The 23,950-nt window shown below is 47.8% G+C and overlaps 1 protein-coding gene across 1 annotated transcript in view; it reads right to left on the bottom strand.

Annotated features, from left to right (window-relative positions):
- Nucleotides 1-23,540, bottom strand: part of BAZ1B (bromodomain adjacent to zinc finger domain 1B) — a 42,867-nt gene extending 19,327 nt beyond the window's left edge. Inside the window, exons 1-10 of the mRNA XM_017824069.1 lie at nt 23,428-23,540; nt 17,454-17,570; nt 15,242-15,386; nt 14,383-14,581; nt 11,575-11,696; nt 10,573-10,770; nt 7,711-9,403; nt 4,332-4,470; nt 3,787-3,917; nt 2,930-3,041 (exon numbers count right to left, since the gene is read on the bottom strand). Coding sequence (XP_017679558.1) covers nt 2,930-3,041; nt 3,787-3,917; nt 4,332-4,470; nt 7,711-9,403; nt 10,573-10,770; nt 11,575-11,696; nt 14,383-14,581; nt 15,242-15,386; nt 17,454-17,570; nt 23,428-23,540 — 2,969 coding nt within the window. The remainder of the gene's footprint in view (nt 1-2,929; nt 3,042-3,786; nt 3,918-4,331; nt 4,471-7,710; nt 9,404-10,572; nt 10,771-11,574; nt 11,697-14,382; nt 14,582-15,241; nt 15,387-17,453; nt 17,571-23,427) is intronic.
- Between the last annotated feature and the right edge of the window lie 410 nt (nt 23,541-23,950).

Here is a 23,950-nt window from a genome sequence, read left to right as displayed (position 1 = left end):
CCAGAGCTTTAAGGAAAAGCCTTTCAGCTGAGGGAGCTTATTGCTTAGCTGCAGGCATGGCTTTGGGTGCCCAGTCAGTCAGGGAGAGGCAGCCAGCACAGCAGAGGGTGAATTAGAAGGGGTTATGTGTCCTTTGAGAAGCTGCCTCCGTGCCCCTGCTCAAGGCCCATGCCTGGCTCAGACCCTCCACCTGCATTACTGCACCTCCCAGCTGCCCTGCCTGGCACAACAGGGGCACAAGAATCTCATGAAAAAACAGCAGGTGCTGTGATTGTCAGCATTTAGAGTCCTTCCCAGCAGGGACTAAAAAGGACAGATATTAAAGACGCTGTGGCCAGGCCAAGAAAATCCCACCCAGCTCAGTGTCTGATGTCTGAGTGGCCAAGGGGCAGCACAGGGACCTGCCCCTCCAGATTGCAGCATCTGCTGGTTTGAGGACTTCCCTGTGTGCCAGGACAAGAACCTTTGTGCTTCCTGTTCCTCAGTGAACTCCTCTCTCAGCAGTTTGTCCAGCTTTGAACAGGTACAATTCACAATCCACAGCAGCTGGCAGCAGTGAGCTGTGTACCTCAGCTGCAGCACTCTCCTCTCTATTTCAGAACTGCCATCTTCTAGTTTAATTTCCTGATCCCTTTTTTCTGTATCAAAAGAAATCCTCTGTCTTTAGGAAGCTTCCCAATTCTCCTCTAGCATTATTCTCCATCTCCCTGCTGAACATACAGGTTGGAATATTTCTGTAACTTATTTCATGTCCCTTGGCCAATTATTCACTCATGAGAAGAGCTTCCCTCTTCTCCTAAGGCAAACCCTGTCACAACAGATCTGGTGAAGCAAGTTTGTTTCCCAAGGGAAAATGAAAATTGTTTTCCCCTTAGTCTGTACTTCAGTTTAGCATCCCTTTTATTCTTTCACTTAGACTCAACCACAGGTTTTAAGCAGGCTTTCTTACTTTTAACAGCTTTCTTATCCTGATGGAAGCCACAATCAGGATGTTTTGTGATTGCTGCTGCTGGTTTTTTTTCCAAGTTCCTCAAACCCTTTTCTTCAAAGGTGAGAGGCAACACTTGCTCTGACCACCTAGTGTGGAAACTCTAAAGCAAATCTCTCTGAAAGTGTTTTAGGCTTCTGGCTGCCTTTAAACTTCTAAAGAAGCTTCTTAATTCTTTTAGTTGCTCTCTTTTTCACAAAAAGGAGAACACCATCCATTATGGCCACTCCATACAAAACAGAACATAATTCAGCACTGAGTGTGTCCAGGATTTGGTTCCAAGAGCTGCTCCTCCCAGGCTGTGTGACTGGTTACTCCATGCAGCACTCCTGCCTCTGTCACCACTCTGATCTCTCTCAGCATGTCCTTGGGAGTGGCCAACCTGATAGAGCAGATCAAATACTGTGCTTTTTCAAGTTCAGCCTGGAGTTACAAGTTACAGGAGTTCTGTGTTAATTAACTCATCCAATTTGGCTCTATGCTGCCCTCAGGGTTAGCAATATGCACTCTAAATTTAAGGTACTGTTTTCCTCACAGAATTGGTCCTTCTCCTTGTCATCTCTGCTCAACGAACACCAAGACAGAGCAGGCAGTCAGGAAGAGCAGAGGACTTCCCTGTGGGTCATACTGTCCTCCACAACCCCTGTGCAGCACCCATTCCCCAGGAAAGCCCAATTGCCTGAATTTTGGCCACATGACAAGACATGCAAAGGCCCAGACTGAGAATGGGGTGGAGATTTCTCGTGGTAGGATGAGGCAGAGAAGGAAAGCACAGGAACTCTGATCTCCTACACCTTGCTGCCATTACAGAAGGGGTAGAGCAACACAAAGAGTCATCTCTTCATGCTGGTGGCTCAGATCAATCAAGACACCCACAGATTTCAGCCTCTGACAGTTCCTGGTGGGTGAGCAGGAACATGTTTGGTGAAGTAGTTCTGACTGGCAACTATTCCTTGGAGCTGAGTTCAACTTCTGTTTCTCAAAGACCAAGTAACCCCACTCTGTGTGTCAGCAGTGGAGAACTCTGGGGAACAGACCCTGCTGAGAGGGGAGCTACAGGAGCATGTACTTCTCAGGGTTATCTACAAAAATGCAGAGTCCTCCACAGGTAAAGCTTAGCCAGTGTTTTGTGGGGTGGGGACACTGCTGAGCACTCTTTAACACAAAAAGCAACACTCAACACAGGAGAATTTCTTTAAGGACACTGGTAGGGCCAATTACTGGAGCAAGTCCCAGTCAAACATGCTCAAAGGAGATCTGATTCACTTAGAAGACATTGCTTGGCATTGGGAAGCATTACAGGGATAACAGGCTGTCAGCATGGAAGAATAACTTTGCTAAGCTACAGTTATCAGCAGGGACAAAAATCAATTCTATGGTGCTATAGGAAAACAAGTGGACACACCACCACAGCCTGCTGGGAAGCCCAGGAAGAAGACACTGGAGGAGATGAGGAGCTGGGGGAGGACTCTGCACGTCTCACATAGTACAAGAACAGGAAGGATACAGGCCTGTCTCCAGAGACATCCAGGAAGACTTAAATTTCTTGTGCTCAAGGGCCCCACGTGCCACAACTCAGGTCTGCTGAGATGAACCACAAACAAAAACCCTGACACTGCTCCCCTCCTTTTTTTTTCTTTTAAGTATCACTTACCAATACTGGTAAGTACACAGCAATATATCAAAGCAGCATTTTACCATCTTAATTTATACTGTCTTTATGTCTGATTGATTAGATTGAATAAAGACTCCACTGGCTCTTGGACTGGCTACCCTGTTAGCAGGGCAGTGATAACATCAGCAGCAGAGGCCTGGGGAGCTGCTGAACCAACCCAACTGCTCAGCACTGAAAGAGTAACAGGTTCATAGCAAAAGAAATGTGTCTAGGCTCCTCGACCTCTACACTTTTGAGTATTTTGGGGCTACAAAAGCGTGTGTTACCATAAGTTCTGGCCCTGCTTGGGAGTGGTGGTCTCGGCGGGCAGGTCTGTGCTGGGCACGGAGCGGGGCAGTTTGGTCCCTCGGCCGTCGCTGCCTGTGCTCTTCCGCTTCTCTGCAAGAGAAAAGCACAGGCTCAGGTGGATTCCTGAGTAGCATTCCTGCTATTCCCAAGACATAAACCCCCAGTTTCACTTTTTAGCTGTGTACTGACAATGCACTTTGAGAACTGAAGGAGTTATAAGCAGCGTGTGTTTGTATTTCTGAGCATCTCAGACAACGGTCTGACGTGGATTTAAACCTTAATGCTCATTGAAGCACTTGCTTGTTAATTCTCCAAGAGATCATGATGAAATCCTGCCCACTGGCTGGGAAAGCACACGGGCAACAGCTGAGAGATAACAACAGCTGGAAGCAAGTGGTGTACAGGAACACAGCTGGTCAGAATTTGAAAGAGTTTACATAAGAAAATATACCCATGGAGGGGTTTGGAATGATACACCTCCAGCTCTACCAGCCACTGAGAAAGGTGACTGCTAAGTTACACCTGGATGAAGGATCTCCCTGCAGGTCTGCCCTGCTCCATTCCTCTACGTATGCCTGCTCTGATCCTTGTCCAAGACAATCCCACCAGGTGAGGGCTCAGATCTAACTTCATAAGCTCTCCCATGCAGGATTGCTGCAGAGGGACTCAGTGCCAGCCTGTGATGTTCCAAAAGCAAGAAATGATCAGGACTGAAACTCAGCTGGAGTCAGATTATAGCAGGCTCTTCTGTCCCAAGAACTATTTCCACATACAAGTGTTAAGTTTCCTTTCCCAAACATGGATTTTTGCCCCCAGAGAAGCATGGTGACCATACCTCCAGGGCTGTGGTCCTTCTTCAGATCTTCCTTTTTCTGGTGGGGCAGGGTGAACCTGTAGTCTATACTGTCATGTACCCAACCCTTCTCGATGAACAATCCAGGAACCTCATCCGAGAACAGCCAATACCTGCAGGAAACACGTGTGTTAACAGGCCCCTGCCTCCTCTGCTGGCTGGTTACACACACGGGCTTTTATTTGCATTGAGGGGAGAAGCACCTGTGTGCATCTGAATGCACGTGTGTCTATCTTAGCCCAGCTGAGAAACATGGAAAGCTTTGATTAGAACCCATTCTAAGAGCATTCCTGTGCAACAAATACGGAAAAAGAAGAAAAGATGACTGTGATGAGGTTCCTGAGCACTGATGTCGAGTGATCCTGACCTCCATGGGAAGGCCACAGAAAGCTGGGCATGTACCCACCCACTACATTCCATATACACAAAAAGCTCCCTTCTCTCTTCTCCACAATTCCCACATTCTCCCTCCCTATCAACCCTTTTCCAGGGCAGAGCTGCCAGCTCAGGGGCGTTTCCTTTCCCACCTGTTGTGGTTCCGGTCGGTGCCCACCGGGGTTCTGCGCATCACCAGCTTGGCTTTGGCAATTCCATCCTGGAAAGTTTTCTCAGCTGCAGCTTTATGCCTCCGGATTCTTTCTTCCTCTGCTTCTCTCTCCATCCTCACTGTTGGAATTAGCACAGAGCAGAATTAGCTTTCCTTTGTTGTATCCAGACACCAATATTGTCTTTTATTTTACCACACTGTGGGGGTAAAAAAAAAAAAATCTATTGGGAACTTTAGTTAATATTCTTTTAGCACAACCATCCAACCTTTTGTTTTACTTTCCACCCACCATTCTAGAAAAAAGATCAAGAATTAAGAAGTCAAGGCATAAGGATGAACTGGGCTGAAGAAAGCCTGGATAAAAATTGTCTGGAGAAATTAGTCCTTATTATTAGTTCCTATTGTAGGAAATGTGGGAGAGCATTAAAACAGAAACCTCAGTCCTCCCACACATGACAGAAGTACTGAAATTTTAGTAGCTTTCAATATCCATGGCTGTGGACAAAAAACAGGGAAAAGAAAAATACAAAGTGGCCTAAATCCTGGCATCACAGGCTCCTGGCAACAGCTTAAAGAGCAAAACATGTCCTTTCACATCTCTAGGTAAGAAGCAGGAAGCGAGGCAGCTTCTGCCAAGAATCGTGTCCTGGGATCACTGAAGTGTTTGGGGTGGAAGGGACCTTAAAGATCATCTCATCATCATCCATGGGCAGGGACAGCTTCCAGTAGCCCAGGTTGCTCCAAGCCCCGTCCAACCTGGCCTTGGACACTTGCAGGGATGAGGCAGCCACAGCTTCTCTGGGCAACCTGTGCCAGGGCCTCCCCACCCTCACAGCCAAGAACTTCCTCCTGTTATCCAGCCTAAACCTACTCCCAGTTTGAAGCCATTCCCCCTTGTCCTGTCACTTCAGGCTCTCCACCTTCACTGTAGGTTCCCTTCAGGCACTGTAAGGTCACAATTAGGTGACCCTGAAGCCTCACAAAGGAGGGTCCAAAGCAGGTGGAATGAGACCATAATGAAGGGGAAAGTTGGAGTGGGGCAGGCAGAAGCAGCACAGAGAGGCCAAGTGCTGCCTGAGGCCCAGGGATGAGGTACCTTCTCGTCAGAACTTTTCCCAGGCTCCCTTTCTCTTGGAGCCATTTTCTGTGTCAAGCCAGGTTTGATAACAGTTGATTAGTAAATATCTGGTAAGGCTCTCAAGTCCTGCCAATGTAATTAATCCTGATTAGAGGAGACCTGATGAAAAACATACCCTTGGCATTTGTTACCCCAACTTGGAGGATCAGCTTTTATAACAAAATACCAACAACAACCCAACTAATAGCAACTGCAGCAAACTGTCCTGTTAGTCCCATCCTGCCAGGCACAAGCAGCTGCCCAACCCAGTCTGTAAATATCAACTCCTCCCTAAATTTTATGACCTCTCCCTGTGTCACAGGACGGAAATCAGAGCAAGGAGCAACAGCCAAGTGCCAAGTTTTTACATCTGAGTCTCAGAAACCACATCAGGAGACCCATTCAGCAGGTAGTACTGATATGATCCCTCCAGAATTCCTCGTCTCCTTGACACCTTCAAGACTTCCTGCCTGATCTGGCCCCAGTGCCACCTCCCTGCTCCTCAGTGCCCTCCCCACGAGAGCCAAGACTCCAAAGACAAACCCAAGCCATTCTGCCACCCAGCTCTCTAATTCTGCCCACATGGGACATGGTGGGCATTCAAGACACAGGGATTTTTCCCAGCCAGCTGCACAGAGCAGTTGCAGCAGGTACCACCAAGTGACAGGATAAGGACAGACACTTGACTTTAAGGGTTTTCCCAAGCAAAGGACAGACACTTGAATTTATTCATTTGCCCAAAACTGTTCAAACAAAATGAGAACAAAGACACCAAACTAGAGGGTTCCTGCCCACATCTCATTTTCAGTAGTGAAGGTGAGCTACTCTCAGCTGCACTTTCCTCTCTAGCAGGCTCCGTTAGCTGTACAAGCTTCCAGCTCTCCATCACTTTGGACAGCCTGTATGGGAACTACTCCTTCGTGGAGTGATAAGGCAAAGAACAATTAGTAGGTGCTGCAGTAACAAGGAAATGGAAGTGACTCGACTTCTACTATCAAGAAAATACTGATAATAACCACATTATCTCAACAGGAACTTCTGCATTGGCTTCTTTTGAAGTCCAAAAAGAATAAAAACATAAATTTCTGCTTTCTTGAAGTGGTTTTAAGAGGCAAGCTGGGCAGCACTGGCTGTAATCTTGACGAGTTTAACTTGGAAGAAGTCAGAGCTCCCAGTGTACACATGTTACCAGAGAGGTGAAAGAGAAACCTCTGACTGTGAGATGGCTTTAATCTGACAGAGAGGAGGTTTAGTTTGCATAACAGGAGGAAGTTCTTGGCTGTGAGGGTGGGGAGGGCCTGGCACAGGTTGCCCAGAGAAGCTGTGGCTGCCCCCTCCCTGAAAGTGTCCAAGGCCAGGTTGGACGGGGCTTGGAGCAACCTGGGCTAGTGGAAGGTGTCCCTGCCCATGGCAGGGGGTGGAAGCAGATGATCTTTAAGGTCCCTTCCAATCCAAACAATTCAGGGATTCTTGGTCTCCTAGAACAGATATTCCCACATTCCAGCTAAGGCACACAAGCCAGGCTCCATGTGGGATGCTTGTCCCTCAACTGTTTCAGAAATAACCAAGACAAGCTGTGCTATCCATCTCCCTTTGTCCAGTACCCACATTTACAACCAAAAAAAAAAAAAATCCCTAAAATGTAATTCCTAAGTGTTTTACTCTTCACATCCATACCCCTCAGCAAACAGCACTCATTACACAGTCACACACAAAGTTTGGTGTTGCAACTCATGATTTAGAAAGGTGAGTGGACAGTTTATATTTACACAGCTCCATAACTAATTCTTTGAAGTGAGAAACTGCAAAATGAGGTTTATTGTCCAAGTGGTTCTGATGTGGGAGAAGGGCTGCTGGCATCAGCCTGATAACGTGCAGGGCAGCAAGGCAGCAGCAGCTGTTGGAACTGGCTTTCAGGCAGGAAGCATCTCCTCTCCATGTAAGAAGCAGATGATATTTGGACATAGACAAATTTTTGGTTGCTTTCTGTTCCCAAAACAGATACTCTTTCGTCCAGTCTTCCTTGGCCTGACAAAATTAGAAAGGTACTGAACAAAAGACACCCACACATAAAAAACTTTCTCTTAAAACTCCAGATTTTGAGCTGCCACAGGAACCACAGCAGCTGAGTCTGAGATCTCCAGTGAGCAAAACCCACATAACCAGGCAATGCTGCTGAAAACAGGCCATGAATTTTGCCAGGAAGTTACTCCACGACACACTCTCTTGGTATTTTTCTTACCTCTCATCTGTATTTCTTGTTGCTCCCTCTCTTTCTTGGCCTGGATGGCGAGAAGGCGCCTGCTCTTCACAGCGCTGATCATGTCGTCGGCTTCCATTTCCACCCGGTGCTCCATCTTCATCATCTCTTTTTTCTTTTCATTCCTGCCCATCATATGCTCATCTTTGCCGTTCTCCTTGTTCTTGGCCACCATTTCTTTTCTCTTCTGTTTCTCTGCCCTCTTCTTGTCGTTCTCCTCCTTGAGGACGGCCAGGCGCTCCTTCCACAGCTCAGCCGACGCCTGTTGCTTGGCCTCCACGTGGTCCTGCACCGAGTACGTCATGAGGATCCGGTGGCACAGCGCTCCGAGGATCCGCAGCTTCTCTTCAGGAGTCAGCTCGAAGAACTCAGATGTCTCCAGTTTCTCCAAAAACTCATCCTGGACTTCGTTATCGTCAAAAGCTGCCGAATCCTTGCTCTCATCTACGTTATCCGAGACCTCGCTCTCCTCTTGCACGTCCGACTTGCGCAGGCACAGGCGAACCAGCTCGGAAGCGGAATGCAGGGTAAGTGGGATCTCAGAGAGCTTCATTCCCAGCTCAGCGTAATCCTCAGCAATTTCATCCTGCAGCAGGGTCTGCAAGAGAATCACCAGTACTCGGTTCAAGTACAGGAAGCCTCCCTTTTCTGCACAAAGGGCTTCCATCAGGGACACGGCCGTGATGGGATACTGAGCATCCGGCATCAATAACCCTGAGTAACAGCTCAGGAACTCCACCACCATGGCCACATCCCCAAACAGCGTGTTAGGAAGTCCTTCTGGAGTATCAACCAGTTTGAAAGTAGGCAATGTCTTCCCTTTCAGATCTTGGTCCTCAAATCTCTTCTGTTTTTCCAGTTTTTCCTTCATCTCCTTCTCCTTCCGCTCCTTCGCTCTCTCCTTCAGTTTCTCTTTCAGCTTCTCCCTCTTCTTCTTCATGTACTCCTTCCTCTGCTCCTCAGTCATGGTGGCCCATCTCTTCCTGTGCTCCAGGAGCTCGTAGCGTTTCTGCACCAAGCCCCGCAGGTCCTCGGGGAGCCGGGCCCGGTCCTCGTTGGAGAGCAGCCGAGCAGTTTTGGAGATGATGCAGGAAAGAGCACTTTTTTTGTCCTCCCGGTCTTTGTTTTCCTTGTAATAGGCAATGAGATGGAGCGCTGCAGGAGGCAGGTGCTTCTGGGGTTTCCTGGAAGATCCAGGGGTGCCTCCAGAATTCCTGGGAGTCCTGGACACCTTAGTGGTACCTTTAGCCATGTCCAACAGTGTCATTTGTTTCATTTTCATCTTGGGGGTCTTCAAGCCTTTCCTGGGAGACTTGGCTTTCCCCGATGATTTCTGCCCATTCAGAACCCTTTTGCCTCTTTGCTTTTTGTCCAAGGATTTGTTGTTGTCCTTTCCTAATCGACTCCTCTTTGGAATGTGAAAGTTAGAACCAAGTTTAGCAGGTGATACAATTTTCATCACCTCTTCCAGCTCCTCTTTAGGACTTTTTGAATTCTTAGAGTTTTTCACCTTCAGTGGAGAGCCAATTATAGATTTCTCCAAATGCACATGACACCAGAGAGTGGGGCTCAGAGGCTGCCCCAGGGATGATCCATCTGTTTTGGATTTCTTAGCAAGCTTTCTGTCAGGTGATCGAGAGCTTTTCCTCTTGGTTGAGGGGTTGAGAGTCATATACTAAAATCAAAGAAAGAATAATTTTGTATTAATACTGAAAGGTAAATAAAGGTTATCTAGATATTTCTGTCAATTATTTTTGCCCATATTTTTAATGTATTTTCCAATGAAACTGCTCAATGCATTAAGGGTAACAGGCTTCTGTAATCACAGAATCACAGACTCAGAGAATGGCCTGGATTGGAAGGGACCTTAAAGATCATCCTGTTCCACCCCCTGCCATGGACAGGGACACCTTCCACTAGCCCAGGTTGCTCCAAGCCCTGTCCAACCTGGCCTTGGACACTTTCAGGGATGGGGCAGCCACAGCTTCTCTGGGCAACCTGTGCCAGGGCCTCCCCACCCTCACACTAAAGAATTCTTTCCCAATATCCAATCCAAACCTATTCTCTGTGAGTTTGAAGCCACTCCCCCTTGTCCTGAACAAATATTTCTCTTCTAGTTTTAGAACAACACTTGACAAAGTCCATGAAAAAGCAAGTTTACTAAATGAACAAATTAGCGCTTTCTACACCCAAAGACGGATGTTAGAACTGCAGATTTCATGATATGGCATTGAGTTGGTTAACTGTCTTTGGCTGGTCAGTACAAAGAGCTGGAAAATACCCATCCCTGATACTTGAGTATTCAGTACAAAATTTGTGGTATCTGCCAACCCTCAGTCCGTTCCCATACAAGGGTCAGGCATCATGATGTCACACACATCCAGCTCCTGTAGCTATGAAAAGGGCCCACTACTTGACACTACCAGGTAGGACTGAGCTCTTCCATTTCTCTTACACCAGGAAATGTCTTTACTTGTAGACAAGCAACATAAACTACTGGAAAAACCTCAAAAAAGGCAGTTACACCTCAAGTTTTCAGAGCAGACCACTTTCAGACACTCAAGCTGTGTCACCTCTCAAAGAGTCAACCTTCAAAAGAGTGGGTTTTCCTTCTGTTTCTCTCTGGAAGGATTTAAAGGACTTTTGGATGTGGCACTTGGGGATATTGTTCAAGGATGGCCTTGGCAGTGCTGGGGGAACAGCTGGACTCAATGATCCTAGGGGGCTTTTCCAACCCTAATGATTCTGTGACTGCAAAACCCACCCAGCGCACTGAAGTCTCTGCTGAGACTGAGAGTGTAGAACGAGTGTGACAGCAAAGGAGGTGCTTTTAGGAATTCTTACCTTATGTGGGTCAAGCAAGAAGTCACTAAATTTACTGGGCAGAGAGTATTTCTTCACCAGCTCATCCTCCACGACCCACGGGGCGTTCTCGCACGTGCCGGCGCGGAGCGCGTTGTGCCGGATGAAGTACCTCAGGATCTCCTTGTTGGGAGGGCGCTCTGTACGGACCAGGCTGTCTGCTGGAACGTTGCTGATGATCTGGCAGATCACAAACAGGCAGGCTGTTAATGATTAGCTTCTAACCACATCATCGCTACAGATCATGCAGCTCAAAAGAGCAAGTTAGTGCTTCATGTCCACTAAGTCTTCACTCTTTCAAAGCTCTCTTGGAAAGACTCAAACCAAACAGAACTTGCAGAACTGAGACGGAGATTGGTAGGAGAATCAGTCAGCCAAAACAGTTAAAACCATGAGTTCACGTTGCAGATTTCTTTCCAGAGCCCACTGCTTTATCTCCAACCTTCCTCCAGCTTGTGCTTGCTACTGACTTAAAAGCTTTTTACGTATTCATGTTTATTTTGTTTTGATTTTTTCCTGAGACTACAGGAACAACTCTACATGTGGTACTCATTAAATGGAGGTCAGCATTGCCTCTCTTGTCAAATTAGCAAAGAGCTGACAAAAAGCACAGAGCAGTGAGGCAGTTACCCAGCACTTACTTCCCAAAGCACTGCTACCTCCGACTCGGAGCAGCTCAGAACAAGAGCTGCAACTGCCACTCATGATTTAACTGGTCTCATTAACTGCCTGACCAGAGATGAGCCACTTAACAGCAACCACTCTAAAGCCCTGTGACTCAGTGTGTGGTACCAGGTGTTTCCATGCACAAAACCCAATTACAGATAGAAACAGCCAGGCTGGTCAGCCCTACAGACAACTCTCCTGCTTCCAATGCCATGGCTCCGGCAGAAAGTGCTACATTGGGCTGTATAATCACTGATAATGATTAATTAAACTTGCACATTCACGTTATAACAGAAAGGACTCGTGCAGACAACTCACCTTATCTTCATTTTTCAGTTTCACATCGTATTTGTGTGGCAGGAATTTAGGTGGAACCCACTTCCTTTCTTCCTTCTTCAAAGAAGTGGGAAGCTTCCGAGGAGACCTACGGGCTCGATCATCTGGTAAAGCAAAGTGAGACATTGTCTTCACATTAGAGTAAACCAAAAAGATTAAAGCACCCTACTCCTCACTATCTGTACAGTGTTAAACCAGAATATCAGGAAAATCTCCCAAACTGGGTTTTACAGTATCCTAAAGAATCCTGGGAATGGAGGCCCTAACCAGTCCTGAGGTAGGGGGCAACATATTTTTCAAGGAGTATAAAGCATCATCTGCATTTAAACCTATCTCTCTGCAGAGAGCTTTGCAAAGGGAGAAAATTTCTATACAATTCACCAAGGGGAGACCTTCCACTAGCCCAGGTTGCTCCAACCTGGCCTTGGACACTTGCAGGGATGGGGCAGCCACAGCTTCTCTGGGCAACCTGTGCCAGTGCCTCCCCACCCTCACAGGGAACAATTCCTTCCCAATATCCAGTCTAAATTTACCTCCTTCAGCTTAAAGCTCAAGCTGCAGAACCTGCCTTCAGCAGTTCATCCATTTTCAGGACAATCTAACCTTTCCTCTCACTTCTGCAGATTTTCCAGAGTTCACTCCCTAAGCACCTAACAATACAATGTCAATCCAGATTGCACAAATGATGCAATAAAGCTGGCATAAAGCCTTATTTTTAGCTTCTGAAGGAGAGCAGACTCCTAACCAGAGAGACTGAAATTCTCTTTGTCCCTTTTCTCCTCCAAGAAAACAAACAAGTTTGACACAAGTATTAATAAAACTGCCAAGGTTCGCTCTGCCCCCTCGTGTGTGCACAGGCAGACACAGCTCTTACATCACAGGCAGAGCCTGTTACTGCTTCCAAACACTCACTCTCGTGCAGTGACTTCAAATCACATCCCCAGTGGTCAAGTGTGAACATGATTAGAGAGAAAAACTCCAGGTCAGTGTGTTTGGGAACCCCCAGACTCCATATCCTGCTTCTGTGGGTGCAGTTCAGCACTGGAACCCACCAAGTGTGTCAGCACTTTCCTACTTCTGCAGCCTGCTGTGTAACTGTAACAAGTGCCACACAATTATTTTAACACACTCTGGAATAATTTGACTCAATAATGATTTCAATGATTTGATAATGTCATAACTCAGTAATTACTAAGAACCTAAGTTCTATGAAAACCCAGAATATAAAAGCATTAGCAGTAAAATATCCTTTTAATAAAAGCATATGTACAAGCAGTTAAGAGATGAGTGCTTACTGCTTTTCCTGCTTAGGTTATGACTATCCCAGAATCCTGGGTTGGAAAATGCTGAGGTTCATCTTTTCCAGAAAGGGAAGGACAGTCCCAGCTTACAGAGGTGACTAAACACAGGCCAGAACCAGCTGAGTCAGAGGCTGAAACAGGAGCAGGAAGCCCCATTCCCGTGATATCCAACCTTGGAGCACTGCACTGGCAATGCCAGGAGGAGCACAGCTGGACACAGCTGCTGGAATGCCACACAATGGACCAGGGTAAACCTTTACTAAAACACCCAGGCCTAAAAACGCTGCTGTAAATTTGGGCACTGAGCATTTTTAAAGTAAAAAGTACTTCCTATGCCTTGTACGGCACTCAACAAAATATATATGTGTATATAAATAATTCAAGTACCACTGGCCCCTCTCCCAGCACAACTCCTGTTTCAAAGGATGTGTATAAGGCCAGATTGTTTCTACACCGCCTTTTTTTTCCATCCTGGTTCTACAGGGCACTGCAATGAAATCAGAACAGCTCAGAACATTTTCCAGTACCATCAGAAAGAGCTGGCAATTATTAGGACTGGAGTTTGGTAGAGCTTGTTTTCCACTCCTGACTTTGCTATTTGCTTGCTGGGCTGGTTTCAGAGTTTCCTCTTCCCCACATCAGAGGAGGTCACACACACACACCTTCCCCAGATGCTGGAGTGGCTATTGACAAATGCCAACAGTTTATTCCATTTATGAGCCTTTAAAATTAAGCTCTCCAGGTCAGAGCCACACTGTGAAACTGGGCTTTTCTTGTTAGTTTGAAAACACTTTTTTGAAATCTATTTTAAAGAATCTTATAATTCCATTTTTAAGAAGTCACACAGGACAACTTATTGGGGTTTTCTTTCAACACCACCTTCTCAGAGCCAAGAAAAACCTTGGATATCACTGCTTAGCTCTGCAGCAAGGAGGAACAGGTAAGAGAGAACAAGGTTTCAAAGCATGTTTTATTTTAAACCCTTAAAAAAATTAATATGCATTTTTCTGCATGAATTTTGCCTCAGCATTTGAAAATTGGAAAGGGGATAAACCAAAATGAAAAAAACCCAACACTTATTTTTTATGACAACTGGGGACATAAAGAGACTTACAGCTTGTCTCTGACTGCAGAAGAACAGGCTTTGGAGTTAGAGAGGTTTGCACTGAAGATGAACATCAGAGCAAAAACTTGATTCTGCGAGAACTTTTACTGCCCCCCTCACTTTTTTTTTTTTAAATACACTTGTTATACTTTAGAAGTTTATACATTTCATTACACCTTAGAGTGACAGCACATTTTCTGCTTTAAAACAGGCAAGAAGAGCTGAAAGCCAAGTGATGCCCCCAAAATTCAGCCCTAACACGGACAATTCCAGGATTTCACCCCATAACACTCTTTAAACATTCACAGCCCAGGCCTGAGACATCCATACACTCCAATACTCACTGCCAGGTGCTACCTACTGCCATGCTGCCTCCCTACTTACTCATGCTTTCCCTCCTGTTGTCATCCTCCTTCAGGAGAGCTTCCTTCTGGTTGTCCTGGGCTGCCTGGCTGGAGTTCTCCTTGTCACTGGACGGGGAATCGCAGGCTCCGTCAGATTTCTTTTCCGAGGCCTCTTCATCAACTTTCTCCAGGGGATGGATCTTCACAACCTTCACAGGCAACATTTTCTCCTTGCCAACCTGCAGGGTAATACTGGTGAAAAGTGGACCTGAGCAAGACACCTGAGCTAATGGGCTTTAGCACTAAGAGGAAGGGAAAAAAAACAAAAAAAAAAATCCCAGTTTTGGAGAAACTTTCTAATCATTAGAGGCTTTTTAGAGATTTTTAAGGTGCTGACTTCAAGTTACATTCATTTAAGGCTACTGCTCCTTCTAGGAATGTGTCAGGTGAAAAGATTGTGGAAGATGGTACTTTTTAACTTCTTTTAACTACAGTAGGTATTTATTTATACTTAAGTATATACACAGACCATCACATATTTAAGCACTGTAACAGTTGTACCTGTTTCCCTGTGCAAATACACAGTATTTTACTCTTGCCATCATCCCAGGATCCTGGAATGGTTTGGATTGGAGGGACCTTAAAGATCATCCAGTTCCAACCTCCTGCCATGGGCAGGGACACCTTCCACTGGGAAGTATGGGATATCCACATGCTTCTGCTTATGGAGCCATTTTCCATCCAAAAGCAGGTGATGCCACTGGGATTCTAGAGAAAAGAAACTCACCATCCTTCTGATAGTGTGAGCAGCCAACATACACCTCCCATCCTCCCATCTCCTGCCTGCAGCTACCTGGAATTAGCAGAAGCATGGGATAAAATGGAAAACAGATCCTTACCTCAAAGTCACACTCTTCTCCCACTGCGAATTTGGTCATGATCTCCAGCCAGGCTGCATCCACCAGCTTTTCCAAAGACACCGTGTTGTGGTGGACAATTTCCAGGACCTGTTTCTCATACCAGATGGGGAATTCCTCCTTCAAGCTGAGCAAGCACATAAGAAGTTTTCATTATTCAGGGGATAAAAGCTGAAATGCAAAGTAGCCTCCCATTTCCCAGTTCCAGGAATGTTAACAGCCAGGACAATGTTTGAGGCAGATGCCCCATTAGCATGCAAACACCCAAGGGCTTTTTGCTGCTCTCCCTCCCCCAGGTGTTAGCTGGCATGACAATACAAATTATCCAGATTCTTCCCAGAAGGAATGCCATAAACGCTCAGGAAGAGCAGCACTGAGTGTGAGCCCTTTCATGTTCATTATTACTGTTTATTAGATATTAAATATATATCAAGACCATGTCATTATTCTGGGGCTTGTTACTTTTAAAATGTTTGCCTCCAACACCTCAATGCTGATGAAGATTTTTCCTCTGCCAACACAGTAAAAAAAGGACAGAGGCAGGTTTACCCATCTTTCCACAGAAGAATATCTTGAGTGTTTCACCATGTCACGATCTTCAGACTTATTCATATAAAGGAGACAAACACTGTGACAAATTTACTTCCCTGATTTCCTCTCTAAAAGGTGAGGTCAGTTGGCTGACAGGGGCACTAAGAAATATGTTGCATAAAGCCCTGTGGCTACAAAGTAAAATCCGTTTCAAGTTACCCTCAGGAGGAACAAAATAGTCCATTTTTCCAAAACACTTTTCAGCTTCCCAGCCTCAGGGATCCATGGCTGAGAACCCTCAGCTGTATTTGCAGTGCTACAACTGCCATGAACAAATTTATCCCGTTAGCAAACTGCCTAAATGGACTTTTTTATCCAGCCTAGTGTCAGGTATTAAAGCAGCCAAACTGCCTGGGAAGCTTTTCATCCCATTTCAAAGAGACAAGACCAAAATCTCATTTCACAGAGTCTTTTTTTTCCCCCAAAATTAGAGAGACTCTGGCTAAATTTGTTACCAAGAAACCTTCCATTTTTATTTCATTGACATTTCTTCAATTTTGTTTTCAGAAGTGGCCAACCAATCCAACATGGATAACCAAAAGGAAGCAGCACTGAACCCAGTGAGTTTTGACTCAGAATTATGAATTTATGGAGCTTGCTCTGCACCCTCCTCTCAAACAAGAACAGCAGGAAGCAAAGCCTGAAGGCAGCAGTGTGTCAGCCTTCACAGAAATTAGGACTATTAGCAAATGGGTTTCTTATTTGTTGACTTTAAGGTTGTGATTAAGCCCAAATGATGGGGAATTTCTCCTTAGGCAAAGGCTGTGAACTCTTTGCCAATGAATCAGAAATGTGAAGAGAGGTAGCAGAAAATTTTGCCTCTTAGGTGGTACTGCTGATACTCTGCTCAGTCTAAATCCAGGGAAAAATGTCCCACAAGCCCAGGTCATGAGTTTACAAAATGGAGAAGCATGTCTTTTGTTAGGCAAAATCCCTACAATTTGGTAATCACACAAATTGTGTGTTACATGTGTTGGTGGAGCCAAGGACCTGCACCTTTACAGCAAATTCACTTCTGTAGCCATGCTGGATCTCATCCAAGGATTCCTGTGGGCTAGAGGGGGAGGTCAGGGCCACAGCAGCCCGGAGGAACACTGGGGGTCTGCACAGAGCAAGGACTCTCGCTGCTTTCCCTCAGCTCTTTGTTGTTTCAAGCAGTGCAATTCCCTAAATCTCAGGACAACGTTTTTCTTTTTAATTTAGTACAACAACTCTAATGCAGATCCGGAAAAAATAATTACAGGTGTGGACCTGTTCAAAGTGAAACTTCAACAGCTTTTTTTTATTTTATTTTTACTTTACATCCTTCAAGATTTAGGTTTTTTTCCCCTGAAATACTCCTATTATCCAAAGGGTTTTAAAACATGTCAAGTGCCATATGCTGAACTATTTTGGTTCAAGTAATACCAAAATAAGTAAATTACTCGACTACTAAGTAAATTAGTGATGGCATCAAAATTGGACTTAATTTGCTTTCAGCTCCAAAACCCCCAGATCTACTTCCAGCTCCTTAGCTCACCTCAGCTACACAGCATTCCCAAGCACACTCTTCTGCCCCAACACCTAAAGACAGGCACAAATCCATGTCTCCACTGGTACTTACAGCTCAGCAACTTCCTGCTCCTCCTCCCAAGCCTCTTTGTGTGTCAGTTGGCTGCTTCCTGTGCTCTTGCACGTCCAGATCCGCTCGCTGTATCTCTCCAAACGCGCTTCGTACTCTCTGTACGAGCGGCAGCTCAGGAAAACAGGATTTAGGCAGGGGGGAGCACAACCACAGCAGCACAAAACAGTCAAAGCCAATGAAACCCTTGCTGCTGGAGTGCACAAAGGCTGAGGAGAGCCTCAGTACAGTCTGACCCCGTGTCTGCCATGAGGGTGCTGTGTTAAATCTGAGGTGCTGGTGCTTTCTGCAGCCGAAACACCCGTCCTGCTCAGCCCTGGCACACAGAAGGGGCCTCAGCACCGACAGCTCAGCTGTGCTGCACAAGGGGAACACACAGGGCTGAACACTTTGTGGTATTGCTAACTTACTTGGCAGCTTTTCCAGTCTGATTCCTTGGAAAACAGCATCAACAACATCACAGGCAAGTGCAGGAGGCACGGCATGGACTGCTGCTAATGCCTGAGAGGAACTGCTGTGGCACTGCTGCTACCAATGCCTCAGGGTGGTGTTGCCAACTCCAGACAGAAATTTAGCAGTCTATCCAGCATCCCCAGTCTTTTGGGGGGAAAAAGGCCCAAAAGCTTTGAAACTGAAATCTCTAGAAAGGTCATTTTTCCTTTAGTTCTCAAAAAGAGCAGCCCCCTGTGTTTGCACAACGTGAGGCTCTCTCTCACCAACTACACCACTTGCTTCACGGAATCATGGAATGGTTTGGGTTGGAAGGGATCTTGAAGATCATCCAGTTCCAACCCTCCTGTCATGGATTGGAACCTGCTACTAGACCAGTTTGCTCCAAGCCCTGTCCAACCTGGCCTTGGACATTTCCAGGGATGGGGCAGCCACAGCTTCTCTGTGCCACCTGTGCCAGGGCCTCACCACCCTCACAGGGAAGAACTTCTGCCCAATATCTAACATAAACCTAACTCTTTTTTAGTTTGAATCCATCCCCCTTGTCCTGTCCCTCCATGCTCTTGTACAAAGTCCTTCCATCTCTCTTGCTGGCTCCCCTCAGGCACTGACACTCCTGTGTCCCAACCTGCCTCAAGGTTACGTTATTCCGGGCGTCAGGATTAATGGGTGCCATGGGGGAGCAGAGAGCATTAGGAATGACAGCATTAGCCACTCTGCTGGGAGCATCTGTGGCCACTCTCCCCGCTCCACCTGAGCAGTAATTAACACTCAGGGTAAAAGAGAGGAGCTACTTCACCCTTACTACGGACAGAAGATGCACAGGCACCATTATCAGCACGGAGTAAATCCACACCAATTTGCCCCATGCTCACCCATGGGAAGTTAAGTGGAGAAATCCTAAGAGAGGCAAGAGAAGCACCTTTTGCTCCTCCCTGCACAAGCTCTCCAGTGGCAAGGCCAGCATGGAGCATAAGGCACACTGGGAACAGCCACAGCTCATCCTGCTGCCGCACCAGCCCCGATTCCCAGAGCCCTGTGGGAACAGGCAGATTGCTCCACACTCCTGCACAGGCAGAGCCACCAGCCACAGCAAAGCACTCGGTGTATCCCACAAATGTGTTGTCTGTCAAGAATATTTTAGTGCAACCAACCTATTTTTTTCCTTTTTTAAGGTTGCTGTTAGGAAGCCAAGTTACAACTCCAACCAAGCCAATTTTCTTGGACGTTTTCCTCACAGCTCCAATTTAAAGCACAGGCTACAGCAGCTGCACTGTGGGTTCTGATGTACAGGTAACTTAGAACTGGTGGTACACAAAAATATTAGCCAGGAACCTCCAGAAGAGGCTGCTACAGTGCTCCCCCTTCCTGAAGCAGGTCGTAAAATCAAGGAGAAATCCCGTGGTTCCCCAGCCCACCCTGTTTGTGGGCTCTCCTGCAAATGAACAGCAATCTGACCAGTCACCACCCCACTAAGATTTGAGCCCTCTGGTCAATTCTCACCCTTCCTTGGGGTTTAAAAGATGCTCAGTTTTCCATAGAAACAAGAGGTGCTACAGGCAGCAGCAGGAAGTGCCATCGTTGGAGCAGAAGCAAGGAAAAACAACAGCTCCCAGGGAACTGCACAGCCCCACTGACCAGCCCAGGAGTGGCATTGTGACATATGTTTGCAGTTATGCTGAGCAAGGAGGGGAAAAGCATATAAAAAAATAAAATCAAACAAGAAACCAGGAGTCCCTCTTGAAATTACAGCCATCTGGCACTGGCACAGGTTGCCCAGAGAAGCTGTGGCTGCCCCATCCCTGGCAGTGTCCAAGGCCAGGGTGATGGGGCTTGGAGCAACCTGGGCTAGTGGAAGGTGTCCCTGCCTATGGGAGAGGGGTGGAACAAGATGGGCTTTAAGGTCCTTTCCAGCTCAAATCACTCTTTGTGATTTATGTGGTTAATGATTGAATTAATGATTGAATTAACCACTTTAATAATGGCTAAATTGCAACCATAATACTATTCCTTCCTGTGCCTTTCCCACAAAGAGCAGCATTAAAACCAAACCCAGTGCTAAAGGAGAGACACACTTAAGGGTTCTGGACATGGCCTTAAAAAACCTTCAGTAGTCTAACTACAATCAAATATTTAATATACAGGTGGGAAATAAAATTATGGCCTACTTCCCTCCTACATTTATCAACTTCCTCCTCGCTAGACCTGTGAGGAGATTCCTTTCCTTCCACCAAGGAGAGCAAATAAATGCTGATCTCCAGCTGAAAAATAATTGAATGATATATTTTTTCCCACATCAATAGGGAGATCCAAGAGAATTTTCCCTATGAATGTTCCCCTCCTTGAACACATCAATCAGAACAGGTTTAACTACACTGTGTCAGGACTCATATATCCCAGACCAGCCTGGCATTTCAAAGTAGCAGGTATGACAATTCCCAAGACAGGAATAAAAAATACCCTGGACAGCAGCTACTTGTGAACATACTGCAAAAAGCCATGAATAACATGTATGTTAAATGAAAAGCTTACTACCCACTGTGTAGCAGTTGATACATCTGTTTGCACCCCACTGCAGATCATTTAATGCTGAAAGGCAACAAAGTTACAGTAAAAACAAAGTTTCATTAAAAACCCTTTTAAAGAAAAACGTTTACAATAACCAAGCTAACCACTGCACAAGACAACTGCTAAGGGGATAAAATGTTTACTTCTTCCTGGGTAATTTCTTGGAGAGCATCAGTATCAACTCCAAAACAGCTTTACAGTATGTGAATTCTTTCCAGTTGTATTAGACAGGAAGGCAAAAATCCCAGGAAAGTGGGTACATTTATACACTACTCCCTGGATGGGTGGCAGAGTTCTCCTAGACCTGCAGAGTGTGACACGACAGCACCTTGGCTACCACCTTCCAGGCAGAGTTTGGCTCTTTGGGATCACCCGTGAGGATGTGACAGCCTTTAACCTGCCAAACCCAGCCCAACCCCTCCCTGTGCTGGCACCACGCACAAATATTAACTACAGACAGGCAGCAGGCTTTAATCCGGGGTGGAAACAACACACCTTCCCAAAACCACGCGCTGAGGGCTGAGGGGAAGCTTTGGCTGGAACAGCCTGGGCTGGCTGAGCTCCCTGAGCCCAGTACCTCTCTCCCAGCAGTTTTCCAAACCAAAGGCACACTGCAGCAGTCCCACGTGCCCACAGCAGAGCTGACCTGGGTATTTGGGAGGCAGCAAACGCTCAGCACCAGCTGCACAGGTGACAGGACTGTCCACGTGCAAAGCACTGTCCTGACACCTCAGGTGTCTCACAGCAGATCCCACTGAGCTCCTGCAAGGACAAGTCTATCTCTGGCTGCCCAGAGAAACCCCTGTCCCCACACCCACACGATTAGCAGGGCTCACTCCCAGGCAGACACCAGAAGCCCGAGGCTTTGCCAGGATGCAAAGGGCTCTACACAGCAGGGCTTCTCTTAAAAGGTTTTCACGGGATTTGGCAGTCAAAGGAAGCCACATAAAGCTACAAAGGAAAAACAGACCCGAATAAACACCTGAGCTCTGCTGACCAGCTTATCCCCCTCCTGCTGTGCCAGACCCTTCCAGAACACATGCCCACGGGGCAGACGTCTCTCCTCGTGCTCTGCACCCCAATCTCCATTTTTTGTGCAACCCAACCTAAATCCCAACAAAACAAAGCCATAGGAACTTTCAATGCCTTTCAAATACCTCACTGGTAGTTGTGCAGTACAAGAACCTGCACAGCGTTTAGGGGAAGAGCTGATCAACTGCTTTCCAAGGTGGAAAAAGTCCAGGAGAACATATTCTGCCAGGTCTTGGCATAAATGACACCAGGTGAAGACTCAGGTACCTCCTGGCACACCCTCAGCAGGCCCTTCCCATCCTCCAGAGCCATTCCTCCTCTGCACTACCTAGGATAAACAGAAGTGACCAAAAAAAACCCTCCAAGTCTTCCTTAGGCAACATCTCCCTCCAACTTACTGGCTCATTTGCAATTTTCTGTTCCACTTTTGGCCTAGCATACATTATCCACAGTCAACAAGACAAGACAGAAACCCAACATTGCTTGGTTTCTCTTTTTAGCTTCATGACGTCTGCCTGCCAAGATGAACTTTCTAGAACGTGCTAGGCTGCCTCCCACAGCATCCCATGAAGTACTTTCTCCAGGAGAAGAGCATCTCTCCTAAACCTCAGTGCTTGCATTGGTTTCTTCTTTCCCTCTGATCCCACAGCTAACACCCTCCCCTCTCAGCATAAGAAACCATCCCTTTTTTCCTTAATTTTAATACCACCCAAGTGTCTGCAGAAACATGTCCTCCACCTACTCACGGATCCACAAGAGCCACCCAACAGACTGGTGTTCTCAGAAGGTGCCCCACAACTCCCCTGTGCTGTTCCTACAAGGCAGACAAAGCTTAAAGTCACGTACATCTTCTTTTGCAGAAGAAGTAATTAGGCTTAAACTCTTGCCTTTTTGATCACTTATCACTCCTCGAAAGGCAGGAGAAAGAACTGCCTGGTCAGGTGGATGACTGAGCTACTTTCAGTTTGCACACACACAGTGAGCAGGTTGGTGTCACACACACTGAACGCTTTAATCTGAAACACAGTTGAAAAGCAAGTCCCCAACACTCCACCCAACCTCGTTTTATTGGGCTGAACGCACCAGCAATGCCTATCTGCACTCAGGGATGCATTTTCCTCTTCAAAAGCCATCTAATCCTTCCTAGGGGCTCTCTCTGCCTGTTCTACTCACTGCAGAAAGAAGCCACTCTCCAACACAGGGGCTGTGGAAGTTCTGGAGCCCCTTCGCCTCCCGCACTGCCAAGACCTCCAAACTATGTTCCTATATTCACGCAATCCCTCTCACTTCAGTCATGAATTCCTCAGATCTTGATCTTCGTAACACCAACACCAGCCCAGCCTCCTGGAGCACTGCCTGCAGGTCACAGCGCCGAGCTCCTGCCCCTGCAGCCCTGCTGGGACCCGGACAGGGCGCTGTGACAGTCACCTGCCTGGCCCGCGGCCACTTCCTGCGCTCAAGGGCTGCCGCACGCAGGGAAAAAATATAATAAATACGCGTTTTTCAAGCAAAAACAGCCCAGGAGGGGATAACCACGCTGAGAACGAAAGCCTGGGCTGTGCACAGAGAGAGCTCCCGCCGCTGTTTGATTCTATAAACTAAAGTCCGTGGAAGGCTCCGGTGTAAGTGCCCCCCCGCGCCCGCGGGCCCCCAATGCCCGCACCCCGTCCAAGAGTGCGGTATCTGCGCTCACGGCCCGCTCAAAGGGCCCCGGGCCCCGTTAGTCCCGCTCCTCCCGCCCGCCGGGAACCGGCCCCGGGACTGCCCAGGGAACAACGGCCCCGCCGCGCTCCCCTCACGGCCCCGCTCCCGCCCGGCCCCGCCGCCGCTTTGTTCGGCCCCGCCGCCCCGGAACCCGCGCCGGCCCCCCCCTCCCTTCCCCGGCGCCCCCGGTGCGTGCGGATACTCGCGGGTGCGGAAGGCCTCCTGCGTGTGGGGGATGACGAACCGCTCGCCGGGCTCCCCCGGCGGCAGCGGCTTGGCCAGCGGGAAGGGCTTGCGGCCGAGCAGCGGCGCCATGGCGGGGGCCCGGCCGGGTGGGGGGGTATGTGGGAAGGGGGGGGGGTGCCCGGGCGGGACGGTTGAAAAATGGCGGGAGATTCCGCTCCCCCTCACGGCGGGCGGCGGGACCGGCCCCGCGCGCGCGCCCCGCGCCCTGCCGCCCCGCCCCGCGCGCGCCCGCCCCCCGCGTCGCGGCCGTGCCCGCCCATTGGCCGCCCCGCCGCGCCGCCGGACGCCGATTGGCAGCGTCGCCCGTCCGTCGCGCCGCCCGGCCCCGCCCCGCCCCGCGCGCCGGGGTGAGAGGTCGCGTTATGTAAGCGGCGGCGCCTCCATTTTGTGGGAGCCCACCCCTCCACCCCCCGTTATCAGCCCGCCTCCTCCGCGGCGCGACGGCCAATCGGAGCGCGCCCTGGCCCCCGCCCGCGCCG

This window comes from Lepidothrix coronata, unplaced genomic scaffold (genome assembly GCF_001604755.1).
Source record: "Lepidothrix coronata isolate B3197 unplaced genomic scaffold, Lepidothrix_coronata-1.0 Scaffold108, whole genome shotgun sequence".
Lineage (NCBI taxonomy): Eukaryota > Metazoa > Chordata > Aves > Passeriformes > Pipridae > Lepidothrix > Lepidothrix coronata.
This window is presented reverse-complemented; position numbering and strand designations above follow the sequence as displayed.